The sequence below is a fragment of the Candoia aspera genome, chromosome 5, assembly GCF_035149785.1.
Source record: "Candoia aspera isolate rCanAsp1 chromosome 5, rCanAsp1.hap2, whole genome shotgun sequence".
Classification (NCBI taxonomy): Eukaryota; Metazoa; Chordata; class Lepidosauria; order Squamata; family Boidae; genus Candoia; species Candoia aspera.
Genome location: NC_086157.1, coordinates 65,351,819 through 65,368,127, shown reverse-complemented (window position 1 = coordinate 65,368,127; position 16,309 = coordinate 65,351,819). Strand labels below are relative to the sequence as shown.

Here is a 16,309-nt window from a genome sequence, read left to right as displayed (position 1 = left end):
AAGATATTCAGATGTACTCAGTGTTAGTCTAAGGACAGTCCAGGAACATCAAGCCAGTGAGTAAGGACAATTCACAGTTAACGATTATTGCAAACATACACACACTGGAAGGCAAACACTGAGATCATCATTCTTCACAGTACTAATCATTACAAAATTATGCAAATGATAATGAATACAGCTGATTAGTTAAAATATACATGACAAAATGTGCTTCCTCACCATTAAAGAGATTATGTACTGTATGTTTGGGAAAATATTTATGTACAAGACATTTCCAGTGTTTTTATGAAGCTCTTATTTACACCTGTAGAGCAAGGCTGGACAAACCTTAGGTTTCCAGGATATGCATGTTTTCTAAATTAAAATACTGAAATAAACCAACCAGCCAACTGAAAAGTACACAGGATGACATACCCTAACAATTAAGAAATAGGATTCCTCAACCCAGGAACTTCTGATCAGCATCAGGACCAAATTCACAAGTTCTTTCACTGAAAAATATCCCTGTTTTCTCCTAATACTGAACTGTGCATGTGCATGTGTGTGTGTTCAGAAGGGGATATTTTTTTATTACTGTTAGAAAATTGGTACTCATACCTTTACTGACCTATTGCAATCACCCAGATATCTACTAATAAAGCCTGATTTATCTTCTGCTTAAACCTATTTTAAAGGAAATATGCACATACCATATGTATGTATACACAATACGTCCATGCCATATGCATATAGATGCATACCCAGTTCAATCACTGTAACATTACTTCCCTTTCATATCTAATCTGATAAAATCATCTAAACCAATTCATCAAGAATTAGTATTTCAGAAGCACACTAGTTTTCTTTTGCCTCCACTATGCACTTTGTTTTAGAAATACAAAGCTTATTTGTTATGCATTATTTGTGTGTGTGTGTGTGTGTAAATATGTATGTACATGCCTGTAGGCATATAAATGTAGTCTTCAAAACATTTGTTACATATTTTAAACCAACAAGTCAAAGCATCTGGCCAATCCATGTGATAAAAACATTTACTGCTGTTATGACAGTGTTTCAGAGCTATTATTCTTTATTTTAAAAAATCCAGATACATATCTCTGTTTTACTTAAGCTACCTGTTAAAGAGCTTAAAAAGTACCAGAGATTTTGAAGAACAGAACTCCGTTATAAATCCCTGAGTACACATATCTCTCTAGAGTCTTAAAAGCATAGTTTTTTTATCTGTAAATAGTATTTTCAGGCATAAAATATCCTTCTCTCTTACTAAAATACACAGCCAGAACAACTTGAGATAGGCACAAATAGAAAAGATTACACAGTCAGTTTATCATGGCAACATTTAACTTATTTATGTCTGCACTGAGACTTGTAAAATACAGTAATTGTTTAGTAAGACTTTCTAAACTGGTACCAAGTGTTAGGAACTGAGCTGTCTATTTTGGACACCCAAAGTGTTTTCTGCTTAAGTTTCTGTTTAATATTCTCTCTAACTAATATTTACTTAATACTTCAAGTCTCAAGTTAAATCTCAAATATTCTTTTGAGAAACATCTTATCAAGATGTTGGTAAGGACATATTCCTAAGGAAGATTTGCATTGGTAAAATAATAGTCCCAATATCTGCAAGATATATGCAGTCTTTTCTTAATAAAATTTCTATCACTTTCAGGAGTCTGCCTATCCAAGGAATTATACACAAGGAATTTATGATCCCAACCCTCTCCCAATGTCATTTTACTGCTTTCCTTAAATGTGAATTTCACTGATACAGTGCCACCAGATACCAAGGTCAGAATTATGGGAAGGGATATAGGTTGCCTACTACTGGATTAGGATTTTTTTGTTTTCCCAGAATCCATTTAGTTTCATTGGCCAAGTGCTGCTTCTTAGAGATGATTCACTAATATTCAGATTCAAATGAAATTGTGCAGATGGTGTTTCCTGTGTCAAGTTGTATTCAGTTTGAGTACATTTTCACAATCTCCCCAAAGCCTTAAGAATGGAGGAACTGTGATTATAAAATAAAAAGTTACAGGGCTGATACAAAAAATATAAATTTGAAAACCTGGTTTCAACTTTGGAACAGAGATACTAAACCGGAAGCAGAACTTCAGCACAGTTATCTTTCAAAAAGTCTCACTCTATTATTTTGTTGTAAGAAAATCAGTCTATGCTAACCACTCAGAAAAATTTATCTACTCTTGCCAGAGCCTGTCCAGATAGAACAAAGAAAAAAACCTCATTTATTTATTGTTGAAAGTTTAGAAAATTACTAATCATTAAGCATGTTAGTGCAAGAAAAAAAAACAAGATGTACATTCACAAAAGAAAGACTTGCTGAGAACCATGAAAGATACTGAAAACCATGGAAGATGAAAAATATACATGTTTATAAAACATTCTTTTTCACTGAAAACAAAAAACTATCACCACTATACAGATTTATGGTACTTCAAAAAAATTGTTTCATGCTGGGAAAATAATAACTTGTAGGCTGAAACTTAAAAGCCCACCATTTCAAAGTCTAACAATCTTCAGAATTCAGGATACACAGTATGATATTATGAGTATATAAGAAGAGGAAGATTAGGAAGGGAAAAAAGGAACTAAAATGTCTCAGCCATTGTTAAGACCACACCAATCCTATTATTATTCACAAGCATATTTTTTATCTTATGTAGATATTATGCAAAATGAATTTTGAGTATCTGAGTTGTTCAGATACTACTTCTAATAATTTGATTAAGAAAAAAGATAAAATGTCAATACCATGACATTGGTTATTTAAACAAATGACTAATTTTCTATATGATCTGTATGAAGAAGGCTGTAAAACTAAGCCAATGCTTTTGATTATCTTTAGCTTGGAAATTGTCTTTTTATTGCAGGATGAGATCTGACACATTATTTGCTTTGTGTGTAATTAATTTGAATTAGATTGTTCAGAAGTAGTTATAAGGTATGTATCACTCAAACAAGCACATAGACATAGCTGCTTTTAGTTCCCCCTGAAATCAATTGGACCTGACATGACTAAATGGTCCCAGTGATTTCAATGGAATGTAAGTTCAGCTACAGGGAAAATTAAGCCAAGGAAGTTTTGCTATGGCTTTGAATTAAGAACGTTGTTTTAAACAATACTCTTAAAGACAATCCAAAGCACTGAAATCCCAACTGATGGAAATAGATATTTATTGTATTATGCATTTAGGGCTCTTCCTCATGGCTGCCACACATATCAGGGCAACCATCCAAAGCATGCTGATATTTAGTACATATTAAGGATTTTCTCAAATTATTTTAAGTTTATGCATACGTGACACATTTCAGCAGTGGCAGCACCTGGGCAATCATCCATTTTGGGTTCAGAAGGTAAGCAGGATGTAGCCTCAGAGCATATATAGGAGATCAGCAAGAAATTCCAGGGCTTTTGACTAGACTGAAAAGTCAAAAGAATATTCCAGAAGAAGGCAACTGCAAAACGTCAACCAGAGTCAACTCAACAAGTCTTTATCTTTTTGTTAGAGATGCATGCTAGCTGTTTCCAGACAGAGGTGACCTATTTCCCCATTCCCAAATCCCAATATGATTATACTCTGAAAATGGTATACAAGGAAATTATAATAAAGATGCAAAGGCATTATGTGTAGGGAGAAATCAAATGATTTCATCCCAATAGTAAATATTTATTTAAAATACGTTAAAACTAAGTTATCTGTGCACCTGCCTCCTCCGAAAAAAAAACCCAGAAGCATAAATGCTTAGTTTCTAACATATGCTTTTTATATCCAGGACATACATCAGAGCAGAAGAAAATATGGCTCTTGTTCCAGTTTTGTTTGTCAAGAAGGTTTTGCCTGCCAGTCAGTTTCACACATCAATTGATTATGTCCACTTATTTTGGCTGTCTCATGCTTTTTTTCCCTTGCCAATGGGTTAGAGTTATTGATTGAAGGTTGACAGTTACCTCTGTGAATATATGTACCCATGTCCTAATCACAAGTATATTGCATCAATCAATTACATGGGGGTGGGGGGGGGGTTGGACATGAGGTTTTAAATGCTAGTGGCAAGCAAAAAATAAACAAGAGCCAAAAATATAGTTCATGGCATGGCTACAGTAAATGCTTTAGTACAGACCCTGTTAAAATTTCCAATGGTTCCATAAAAAGTGTAAATCTTTAGCAGGTCAACTTCTCTTTGATTGAAAGTTATGAATGTTCACTCTAACTCTGTGTTAGAATTTCACAGATTATATTTTAAGTAATTGAAGTCTTCAAGCATTGAAAAAAAGTATGATGCACCATATCCCCAACTTAAAAAAATCAAAAGTGAATGCTTCTTTAAATTCAAGAAGGATGTACTACTGCATGAATAGGCTTGCAGGTTTTTTTAAAGGCTGGTGGAGGGTGGAAGGAAAACACTGAGCGGCAAATTAAGTAATCAGAAAAATTCATTAAGGTTTAGGGAGGGGGAAACATCTGGCTATAGTAGATAGCTGGATCAAGCCTGCATGACAAAACCAGTTAATAAGACCCATCTGCAGTTTACCTGAGACATTCTTTCACGATGCTTCGCTTCTAGTCTCTCTTTTGCTTTTTGGAAATGGGAATGTTCATTCTCATCGCCAGGTGTTTCCAGGTACTTGTCAACAGCATCCGGAGTGCTGGCAGCTGTGGTAGGAACTAGAGGCAGGAATTTACAAAGAAGGCAAAGGTTTCTTTTAAAAGGAAATACGAACTCTTAAACGTCAAGCAACCAGCTAGTAGAGGAACAAATGCAGAAACAATGTATTTCAAGAAAATACGTCTGCGTTTCAGAGAAAATGCATATAAATAAACTAGAAAAACATGAAAGATTCAGGTTATTTCAATCTACTTAAAAGAATAGAAGCAATGACAGGAAACTAGGATTTTAAAACAAGTTTTATTTTGAAAAGCAAACAAGTATATAATTTCACATGCAGATTTAAAGCATATTCCTAGGCAATTTAACTGAGTTGTACCCTTTTCCCATGTTTGATGGTTCCCACACAAGACACATTTTTAAAACCTTACCATTTTATGACCTCAAACATTCGTTTATTATCAGTTATAACTAACAAGGCAGGAGGTAGGAATAGTGTATGAGACAAAGACAGAGAGAGAACATTAAACTTGAACTATGCAGCGCTACAAAGCTCTGACTGCCAGAAAAAGCTCACAAACAGCATATGTAACAGCATATGTTAAAAATTCATCATTGTCCAAACACAATCTTTCCTGCTAATTATTGCAGGCTTCCTTAACCTTGCCTTCAGTTTGGAAACTGAAGAAATTATCACACAGGAAGCTGTCATAAACCAGGACAATTTATATGTTCACCTAGACCAGAATTATTTTGCATTGACTATCAATGGCTTTTCAGGTTCTCAGTTGAAGTCATCCACATAATCAATTAGATGATTCTTTTAAGTGGTATGATTGAATCAAAACAAATATTCTACGATTCAGTTGGCTTTCCCCATTTAAAAATAAAATTAACAGCAGATTTAATGAAGTGTAATGTACACGTACAAAGAGAGAAATACTCAGAATTCCTTGCCATTTATTTTATTCTCTCTATTTATCCAAAATTCAGTTGTAAAGCATGCTTTCTTTTGTAGAATTTCATTTATTTACAATTGCCAGCTAAACAGCTTCTGAAAGTTAAAATATGAAAATAGATTGCAATATCATGAATATGTTTTTCAAATGTAACCACACTGAACATTTTAATGTACAGGTAGTCCTTGCTTAGCAACCATAATTGGGACTGGCAACTTTGTCAGTAAATGAAATGGTCACTAAGCAAAACATCACATGACTGTGGTGGACTTACAATGTCACTTTCTATTTGGCCATTAAGCAAGTCCCCGCAGGTCATTAAGTGAGACATCACGTGACCATGACTTGCGATTTTACTGCTGGCTTCTCCACTGACTCTGCTTGTTGGAAGCCAGTTGTGAAACATGCAAATGGAGACCACGTGACTGCAGGACACTGCCACAAACCTAAATGCCTGCCAGTTGTAAAATGCCTGAATTTCAATCAAGTGATGGGGGGGGGGGCTGTGATGGTCATAAATGTGAGGATTGGTCATAAAGTTACTTTTTCAGCACCATTGTAACTTCAGATGGACACTAAACAGGGCCATCATTAAATGAGGTCTACCTGTAGTCTCTTTTGTTTGTGCAAACTTATGAAATTCCATAAGCAAGCACATTGGACACAATCCCATAGCTTTATTTTAGATTGCAAATTTGTAAAAAGAGCTATGTAGTTCAATACAAATGTTCAAGATGCTTTAACATCTGAATTTTTTATTCTTTATTTTTATTTCTATTTATAGTATTTTTATTGTATTTTATTGTTCTGATGGTTTTAATCATTTGTTGTAAACCGCCCAGAGGCCTCCGATGGGAGGAGATGGGTGGAGATAGATAGATAGATAGATAGATAGATAGATAGATAGATAGATAGATAGATAGATAGATAGATTGCACTCTACCCCAAATAGCCCATCAACAATGCTTAGAAAAGTTCATACAAGCATATTGGGACTGCCACAATTACAGTGTTGATGTGGACATTATTAATATGTACAGGAAGAGTCAAGTGTTTTATTTGGAAATTCTTGACAAAAGCGTTGTAGAGTTCTTTACTAGGGAAACAACTAGTCTCAATTCAGAGTGCATATCAGGGAACAAATATAAATGCTAATTAATTACTGGGATTACTAGAGCTGTGAGCAACAATACTGAATTTCTGCACATCATACAACATGAATAACACTGATTTGGGGCCATCCAAGACCTTTCAAGGAGGACAAAAACAGAGTTAAAACTCCAATTATTTATCAAGCACAGACAGAAAAAAGGAAGATATTTGTCTCTGCACTGTACCATTTAGAACTAGAATAATATCCTATTCACCTAACTTCAAACCTCAGAATGCCCATCCAGTAAGATTGGGCAGAGTAGACATGCTCCAAGTCCCCTCAATTAAACAATGTCATCTACTGGGACAAGGAAACATGTTTTTTCTGTCATGCTGCCTGCCCTCAGGAATAGTATCCCCCCACACATCCATATAACTCCCAACCTAATAATGTTCTGAAAGTCTTTAAATGCATGGCTGTTCTCCCAAGTCTTGAAATAGGGTGGCTGCTAAGCCTTAATAGGTTGTTTTTTATTGTTATGCTTTTTTTTCCTCTTCTGGACATCTATGATCATTTTTTTTTCTTTTAAAGTGTAAGCAGTCTGAAATTATTATTATGTGCACATGTAAAATAAAATCTCTGTAGTATCCATGATAAGTTTCTTATTTTTTTAAATTGTTCTTGCCTTTAAAGTGTAAGATGCCCTAACCGTATGTATGTATGTGGGAGGTGTGTGTGTGTAAAATGAAATCTTAGGCTTTTGGATTAAGGAGTTACATAACAAGGAAGCAATGTCCCAGAGCTTCTTTCCACAAGACTCAACACCTGAAAATGTGTTTCAAAGCTTTATCTTTATATCTTCCTTAACTTATACACTTAATATTAATGCTGTGTCTTAGCACTGAACTGTTAAATAAGATCTGATTTGTGATCAGTGCTACATGTACAGCACTTTTAACTGAAATCTTTGTTTTGTTACATAAAACTGAACGGGATTATTCTAGACTACTAAAATTACTTCAGTAATCACTCTGTAAACATAGGCTTGCTGACCTTCCAATTAGAGTAAAATATACCATAGTCCCGCTATTTGGCTTATTCCAGAAAAAATTAAAAAACAAATAGATTACACACAGCGCTGAAATATCTGCCACCTATTTTGGTCATTTATACTTCTAGCCTAGCCTTAAAATAGTTCTTACATTAGTCTCACTTCTTAACCTTAAAAACAGTTTCTAGTTTGAGAGTGGGATTTCATTCAATTGGCAGCTTGAGAAAAAAATCTAAGAACTGGAAATAAGGAACTTTTCCTCTTAATTCATTTTTTAAAAATTATTTTTAAAGAAGGTGCCAAACAACTCTGTCCTTAAGAAGTTTAGTTAGATTTGCTTGGGAGGTATAGCTATCTGTAAATTGTTTGCACTGCAAATTTGGCAGAAGCTTATCTGTTGTTTGGCTTTGAAGATGCAAGTTAGTAAAAATAATTTGTTTTGCCAAAGAGGTGTGCAAATTCCCCTTCCTTCCAATCTGTAAATGGTAATTTACAGGTAATGTAACAAGCATAACCTCCTTAAGCTGACTGACAATACATATAATGACTAGATCTCTAGTAGTCATGTATCTCCCAAGCAAGTATTCTCATCATGTTTAATTAGTAATAGCTTAGTATGTCATCTGAACCCTAAACTACCATTAATAATTGCAGTTAATCATAACCCAAGTTTTGAAGGTAGGTTTTTTTTCCAAACAGCCTACAGTTAAAACTAAAATGAATTTTTAGGGTTCAGACATACAGTAACTAATTAAAAATGTAACTGAAAATTTCAGAAATTCCAAAGATGACATTGGAGGAGGTAGGGAAGAATGGCCAATCTAAGGGCTTTATCAGACCAACTCATTTCATGCCACTGCTTAAGCAGATTTTCTAAACAAATTATATCAGTCCATAGGGTTCGTGTGGCCTTTTCTCTTCCTGAAATCCATTTGCTCTAAAATAAATACAAGAATAAGAAGTGTGTGTGAGTATATAAAAAAATTATGGGATGCTAGAAACATTTCATGCCCAACTTTGAAAGTTCAAAACTTTAGAATATTATAATATTAACACAGAGCAAATGTGCTCTTAAAATCTTGTGCTATTTGAGAGTGAAATTAAATATAATCATTGAAAAGAAGTTTTAGCATAAATTATAATATGAACAATATAAATAGGCTATTTATAGTACTATAAATTCTATTATACTAACGGATTTTAGATTTTATCAAAAAACAACCGTCTGTCCTGGCAAACTAACCGGATTCTGAAATGCAGTTAAAGCCTGGAATTACTATTTTTAAGAAAGATCCTTTAAGGATCACTATTTTATGAACTGCACACAGAACTCCAGATATTTATAGAAAATCAAACATGATCTCAGGGCCAGTCTAAATCCTTTTATAGCCTGTGATTGATTTACATATATCAAAAGCAATACAATATTACATGTGAAGTAATGAAATAGCGAGGACTATACAGAATGTATATATTTAAGCCATCAATAATTTTGAGGGCACTTTAACATATATTGCAGAATTATACTATTTCCTAAGAGAATGATAAAAGGTATTGGGATTCTACAGTAGTATACGTTTTAAAGTTCACTGTTTCACTGAAGCCATATTTGTAATGCTTGATGAATCTTCCTCAGCACTGTAACACAGGAAAAAAAGTTAAAGAACCACAGCTATGATCTCATTTGGATTTTTTTTAGACTGCTTCAAAAAAACGTTAAACAAATTGTCCAAATTACAAAATTACAAAAGTTAATTTCACTTAATCTTCCTGAGAGCAGAATAAACATAACCAGCATTTAAAAAATTAAAGAAAACCATATACCCCATTTAAAAGTCATGCATGTCAAAAAAAGTTAGCTGCTTACATTAAGTTTAAAATTAAGAGAGCCAATTCAAAGTCTCTTAGGCAGTAAATTCTCCAAATGGTTTCTGCAAAAAAGGCCACTATACATTGTACATCATGACCTTTACCACAGCACGCAATAATGAAGGAAGAGATAGTTCCCCTTATATAACCTAATTTAATTACATATTTTATAAGGGATAGTGCTGTGTTTACATAAAAAATGTCGATATCTAAGCTGGCTATGTATCCAATACCATGTACATGAAGTGAGAGGAACCTTCAGGTTGTACATACATAACCCTGAGATTGATTTTATGCAGCATCCAAACCTGTATCTTGTGTTCTTCACAGTCTTGCTATTTATTTCCAACAACATTCTTGCTTCTGCAGTGTTAGCAACCTTTTCCCTTGAGATCCAATTTCAAGCACCGTTTCTTTGTATATATGACTGTCAGTGAAAGAGCCAAGGCACAAGAGGATGGGCAAGCAACTTGGGCATTCAGAAATGGGGATGCTGTACAGAAGGAATAAATTGAGTGGCCCAGCCTAGTTAACAACAACCTCAGAGCAGTGAAAAGCAAGTGTTGGGGGAAAGGATAGAGAAGCCCTTGGTGAATCATCAGGCGGAATTCTCTACTTTTTCATTTTAAAATAATGACTAATGAGGAAATGGTTCCATTCACTCCAGCATGTAATTCTTGACAAATAATATGCAACATAATGCATCTTGAGATTTAAAAAGTAAATAAATTTAAATTTCAAAAAATGTTCTAACTTCTAATTTGTGGAATCCTTGGTGCTCTCTGAGCTTTTGGTTGTTTGCTTGCAGATGTTTCATTACTCAACTAGGTAACATCATTAGTGCTAGACTAGCTTGCCTAGCACTGATGATGTTACCTAGTTGGGTAATGAAACATCTGCAAGCAAACAACCAAGCTCAGAGAGCACCACGGACTCCACGGTTCAACCCTGAGCTACCCGTATTTTCTTCTGACTTCTAATTTGTCAGATATATGTCCATGATAGCTGCTTAGCCTAGTTTGATAGAGAAAACATGCTGATTATGTTTCATTGCATTTACTTTTCTTTCCATATCCAGTTTTCTCCATGACAAAGCACAGTGGTAGGCTGAGCTGACAAATGGCAACTGGCCCAATGAGCTCCAATAGCCAAAAAAAGCCGTGAGTTTGGTTTCTCTGTTCCTGTCCAATCTCTTAATCACAATAGCACTCAGATCTTTCTCTGATGACACTTAGATGTTTTCCCTCAGAAGGGAAAAGAAAATGCACTGTGGTGATAAGGTAACAAATGAGGCCTCACCTGCAACAACAAAGATCAAGAACCTCTTGTATAAACCACTTTTGGAGGTAGCTATCTTGGAGAAAGAAAAGATTATTGTTTTACAGCTTTGGGAAGAGAAGGCATCTCTTTTGCTATGGCTTGGCTCCAGAATGCAAAACAGGAAATGCCAGCCACCCAATACCCAACTTAAACTTCTTTCACTTCAGCAGAACTAAACATACTTCAGTGGCTTGTACAAGGTTTTCCTAAGCATATTTCCTCCGAAGTAACTCCAACCGAATTTAATGCAATTTTACTCCCAATTTGTATGCTTAGGACTGCACTACAAGTACCTCAGAACAGAATTGTCACAATGTGTTTGATTATAAATTCTATTTACCTCTTGTATATGTGGCTTAAATAGTCAAATTTATATGTGAATATTTAACATTAGATGACTGTAAAATTAAATGACAACTTGACTGCATGAGTAGGATGAACTGAAAATGCTGTAATTTCATAAAATACCACTCAACAATGGCTATTCATAGTTGGCTGAGATTAGAATTGCAGTAAACCATGGCTTATTATGAAAGGAACAAGGCTTGTGCCCCCTCCCCTTTTGACTTACTGTTTTATTATCTTATTACTTCAGAGTGAAGGGTAACTGCTTAGTTTTATTAGTCATAGCTTATCATTTTATTCAACTCTAACAAACTGTAGATTATCTCAATTATCATTTGTTTGAAACAATGTACTTTGTTTGCCCCCACATGCAAAAATTGTACCATAAACCAACTATAGAATTGTAACTAATCAAATAAGAAAATGAATCTTCCGTTGCATACCCAGATGTATCAAAATGGTATGGAAACAGGTGAACTCAATACCGGCACAGGTATTTATGTACATTTATATAAATAAACATACATACATTTATGTATGCTTTATCAGAACTGAATGTACAGCAATTATGCAAATGTATATGTGACTTAAATACCTTCCCCACAATCATCTACAGGAAAAACATTGTTTGTAATAAACAAATGTGTATGTGAATATATGCTTCTGTGTGTGTGTGTGTCCATCAAATAATTTTATTTTATTTATATATCCAATTTTGCCACCACCCATCTCCCCCCAAATTTTTATGCAAGAAGTTTATTTTGTGTGGACACACATTTGTATGGATATTGCACTTTTTGTTGCATCTCTACTGATTTACAAAACAGAACAGCAAACAAAATAATACAACCAGAGGTGATTTTACAAGCTTGCAGATTGTTTCTATTTTGATCATTCACTGTACATGCATGATAAGAAATACACAGATGAACAACAGTGTGTATGCTTATATAGCAAGCCTTTTAGCAGCAATTTTAAATTCTAAGTTTCTCATATCCCAGTTTCCATTACCCTGTTGCAAGGTAATTTGTGTCTACAACACAGAGGACAGAAGTCACTAATTGTCATGCCTGAATAGAAAGAAAGCAAGAGAAACAGATGCACTAATGGCCAAACACATTCTACAAAGATGCGGGCAATTAGAAAAGCTGACAGAAATATGGTTAGTGATAGGCCCATTCCCGAAGTCTTCTTCTATATATATATATATATAAAACAAAAATATCCACTACGAAACAGCAGAGGCAGGGTGGCATGAGATAGAAAAGAGAAAGAGACTGCCACAGGCTGGAAAAATCCACTTACTGACGCTGCCACAGACTGCCATGCAGTATTCCTCAGTGTCAAAGTTGTTTCGGTTTCCGCCACATCCGCCGTAAAAGAATGGGGCACATTTTCCTTCAGTCACATCAAAGTACCAGCGGGAGATCATTGCTTGGCAAGGACCAGTCTCAGCTTGTTCAGAGCACACTTCTAATTATAGGAGATGTGGAGGAACTACATTTAGCATGAAAGTGGAATTGTTAATTCTATTCTATGCACTTTTATTTGTATATGTATGTATGTCTACATATCTTCCAGGAAACGAAACTAGAAGCGGTTTTTCTATGATGCAGTTTTATACTATTGTCACAGCATCAACAAAGCATCAAGCGTCAAGTCAATGCTTCAAGTTCCACTCTTTAAATCACATTCAAACCAAAACCGGCTGTGTTTGTTTTAGGTTAATGCTTGAGGTCTATCAGGCAAGACCTGAAGTGAACACAGTTGACTATTCGGGAAATGTTCCTGTGTCACCTTGTTATGAAACCATCTCCCAGAATGAAAAATGCTGAGATTCAAACTCAATAATAATTAGTGGTACTTATTAGTGGCCAGATCAGATCAACAGTGTTCCAAACCTGGGGGGAGGGGGGAGGAATCAGCATTTTTAAAAAAGAGTTACACAATACACAGTAATATTTACCTTCTATTATTATTATTATTATTGTTGTTGTTGTTGTTGTTATTTATTAATTATGGCCATCCACTCCAAAATTCAGGGTCTGGGCGGTTTCTATAGTCCTTCTTACCACCTTTCATAGCTGGATGTTTTCAGTTTTATACATTTTTTAGATTAGAAATAATTATTCCTATCCTTTCACTCCATTTCAAGATCATAATCAATGATCAATAAAATTAATTTGGATAACCTTTGCTGTTTCTTCTTAATTCAAGAGGTATTTTAAATTGGCAACGCTTAAGCATTCTTAAAAGGGATGTCATAACCTTTTTCATCTAAGCTATTTATCCCATTTCTTACCACAGAATACATTTCATTTTTGGTAACTGCAAAAGTATATATAAACATTTTAATAATGCAAAAAACATTTTCTTCAAAATGTTCCCTTCCTTTTAATTTCTTAAGAAAACTATATTGCCCACTTCAACAAGGAATATTATGAAGGACCATTATGTTTATAAAGGCTATATGAATTTGTAAGTCATGTAAGAAAGAAAAAGGTAATGCTTTCTGCCACCTCTTTTTTCCTAAAGAAAACAGCTGAAGTGTCAAGTCCTGGAAGTGTGCAAAACTTTCTGATTTTGAAATATTTCAAATGTTTAATTTTCCAGAAACACTACCCAATGACCTTTCCCAAAAGTGGACTTAAGCTAATCCATCGTTTAGCTAGCCATGACATCTGAATGTGGTACTTCAGTTTCATCTGTGTAAAAGAAATCAAAGAATAAGACCAGAGCTCATATGAGTGAGAAGGGCTGCTAGTGGTAAACTGATACAGCTAAGCATTAGACTTTAGCCAGCTTAAGTATGTTGTCCATACTGAACCAGTTCCACGCACACAGACATAGGAATGTTCTACTTTAGCTAATATGTGAATATTGTCATTCAGTTCAATGGAGCGTAGCATTCCAAATCGAAGTCCCAAGCTAAATTTTATCAATAGTCTTAAAAATACAAATTAAATGATTATTTGTAATATGTAAAGAATAAAGGAGGATTTTAAAGAAAGTAAGAAATTATCTGGAGAACTGGCATAGGCCTTAAGAATAAGTTTTAAAAAGCTTTAGGCATTAAATGCACAATGGCAGCAACCGTTTCCCAGCAAGTAGTTAAGGAAAGAAAATTAAATTATTTATTTCAAATGCAGTCCCAATGAACAATTATTTCAACAAATACTTTAAAATTGTATTTTCTATCCAAATCAACTGAACTGAATTTTACTTTAAACAACTTACCAAGCTTTAACTTGCAAATGTTTATTTTTAGTAGTTTATACTGAATTAAACATTTATGATAGTCTAGTTATTGTATTTAAAATGACACACTCCCATTTTACTTTTGTGGAATACTTATTTTAAACTAAAAAAAAAGCTATCGCATGAAGGGAAGGAGTGCTATTTTGCAAGTTAACCTATGTTTGGAAAATTACATATTTAATTTACACTGCATTAATCAATGGCTCATATTAATAGACAGCAGATAACTATTTCTCACTAACACTACTTAAAAGCAGTTCTATTAATATGTAACCTTAAGTGAATTCCATATTTGAATCATAGTGCTGATCTTACATTTGTTCCCATCAGTTCCTCATTTTCCTCTCCTTTTGCTTTGTACAAAATGCATTAAGAGAAATGGCTGACAGCACTGCTGGCCAAGCATCTTCCAAGTGGCATGCTGTGGCAAGGGCTGCATACTAGCCTACAACATGTGACAGCCTGCAGGCTCCTCCAGACACTTCATGAACAGCTGAGAGTCTAGCACTAGGCCTCTTGCCTTCTCCTGACATATGGTTAAAGGAGGCAGCAGCCTGTGAAAGGGCAAAATTACCCTCTTTGGGAAGAATTCCAGAAAAAGCTGAAAGAAGCCTACACCCATAGCATTGGCTGAAGGGCTCTAGCCTGGGCTGTCTGGGTTAACACTGTGGGATTGCCCACACTGTACACTGAAGGCACCCAGCCTAGCCCTGCCTCAGTACATACTGAAGGTTTTCCACACTGGGTAGCTATGGCAAATGCACCGTGGGCAATCCCCAAATGGATCAAGCTAGCAGACTTAGATCAGTGCTACAGGAAAAGGCAGCTAAAAAGAGTTTTCTCCTAAATCTTGCTCCTTGAGTGAGATGGGCAGTGACAAAATTTGATAGATAGATAGATAGATAGATAGATAGATAGATAGATAGATAGATAGATAGATAGATAGATAGATAGATAGGACAAAGGGATTAGAGGCTACCCAAATCAGTGCAAATGAGATGGTCTTTTCGCTGTGGTGAAGTGAATCAAATAGCCTGCATGGCTTGAATCACTTCCCTTAAGCAAATCTATGTTACTTTGCACAGTCCACTTCTTAGTATATTACTAACAGATATGCTCTCACCAGAACAAAACTGGGAAAATAAAAAATAGCAGAAAATTATTTAGAAAGTGGTCTGTCGTGGCCAATAAAGTAGTCCTTAAAAAAGGCAGTGTCATGCCTACTCCAGGAACATATTCTCAGAATGAAGATTTATGCCAACTACCATTCAATTACAAATATCCTAGCTTTGGGCAGGTGCTTATGAAGATGGTGTGTGTGTGTGTGTGTGTGTGTGTGTGTAGAATTTATTTTATCTATCAAATTTATCATATATATAGCCTCAGATGTTTAAGGAATACATCAATTATCTTCAGTTTTTCCAGTCAGGTTAAAACTTACCTTTTTCTCCTTATTTCAAATCTACACCAATTTCAATGCCATACAGGCACATATTAAATACATTTTAATAGCAATGTGATATAAGTCTCTTATAAATATCAAGCCATCATACACGCACAGGGTACCAAATGGCTCAGAGACATGCAGAACCACCTCATATACAGTTGTACAGTACTTAAATATAAGGCTGCAATGAGAAAGATGAGTTTTAAAAATGCAAACCAAACAGAAAAAAATCACTTATTGCTTTACAACTTATGGCTTTTATGGCTTTCAGAAAGCTAGGACACATTCCTTTTCAAACAAGAAATGATAATTCCCCACAGAAATGGAAATTCATGCAC

General features: G+C 34.8%; 1 protein-coding gene across 4 annotated transcripts in view; it reads right to left on the bottom strand.

The window, feature by feature from the left end:
- The window catches only part of APP (amyloid beta precursor protein), a 125,906-nt gene that overhangs the window by 24,474 nt on the left and 85,123 nt on the right, over positions 1–16,309 (bottom strand). For 2 of the 4 annotated variants that reach the window (XM_063305459.1, XM_063305458.1), the window contains exons 7-8: positions 12,572–12,739; positions 4,555–4,688 (exon numbers count right to left, since the gene is read on the bottom strand). In XM_063305459.1, coding sequence (XP_063161529.1) covers positions 4,555–4,688; positions 12,572–12,739 — 302 coding nt within the window. The remainder of the gene's footprint in view (positions 1–4,554; positions 4,689–12,571; positions 12,740–16,309) is intronic. The other 2 variants (XM_063305461.1, XM_063305460.1) reach the window with 1 other exon arrangement.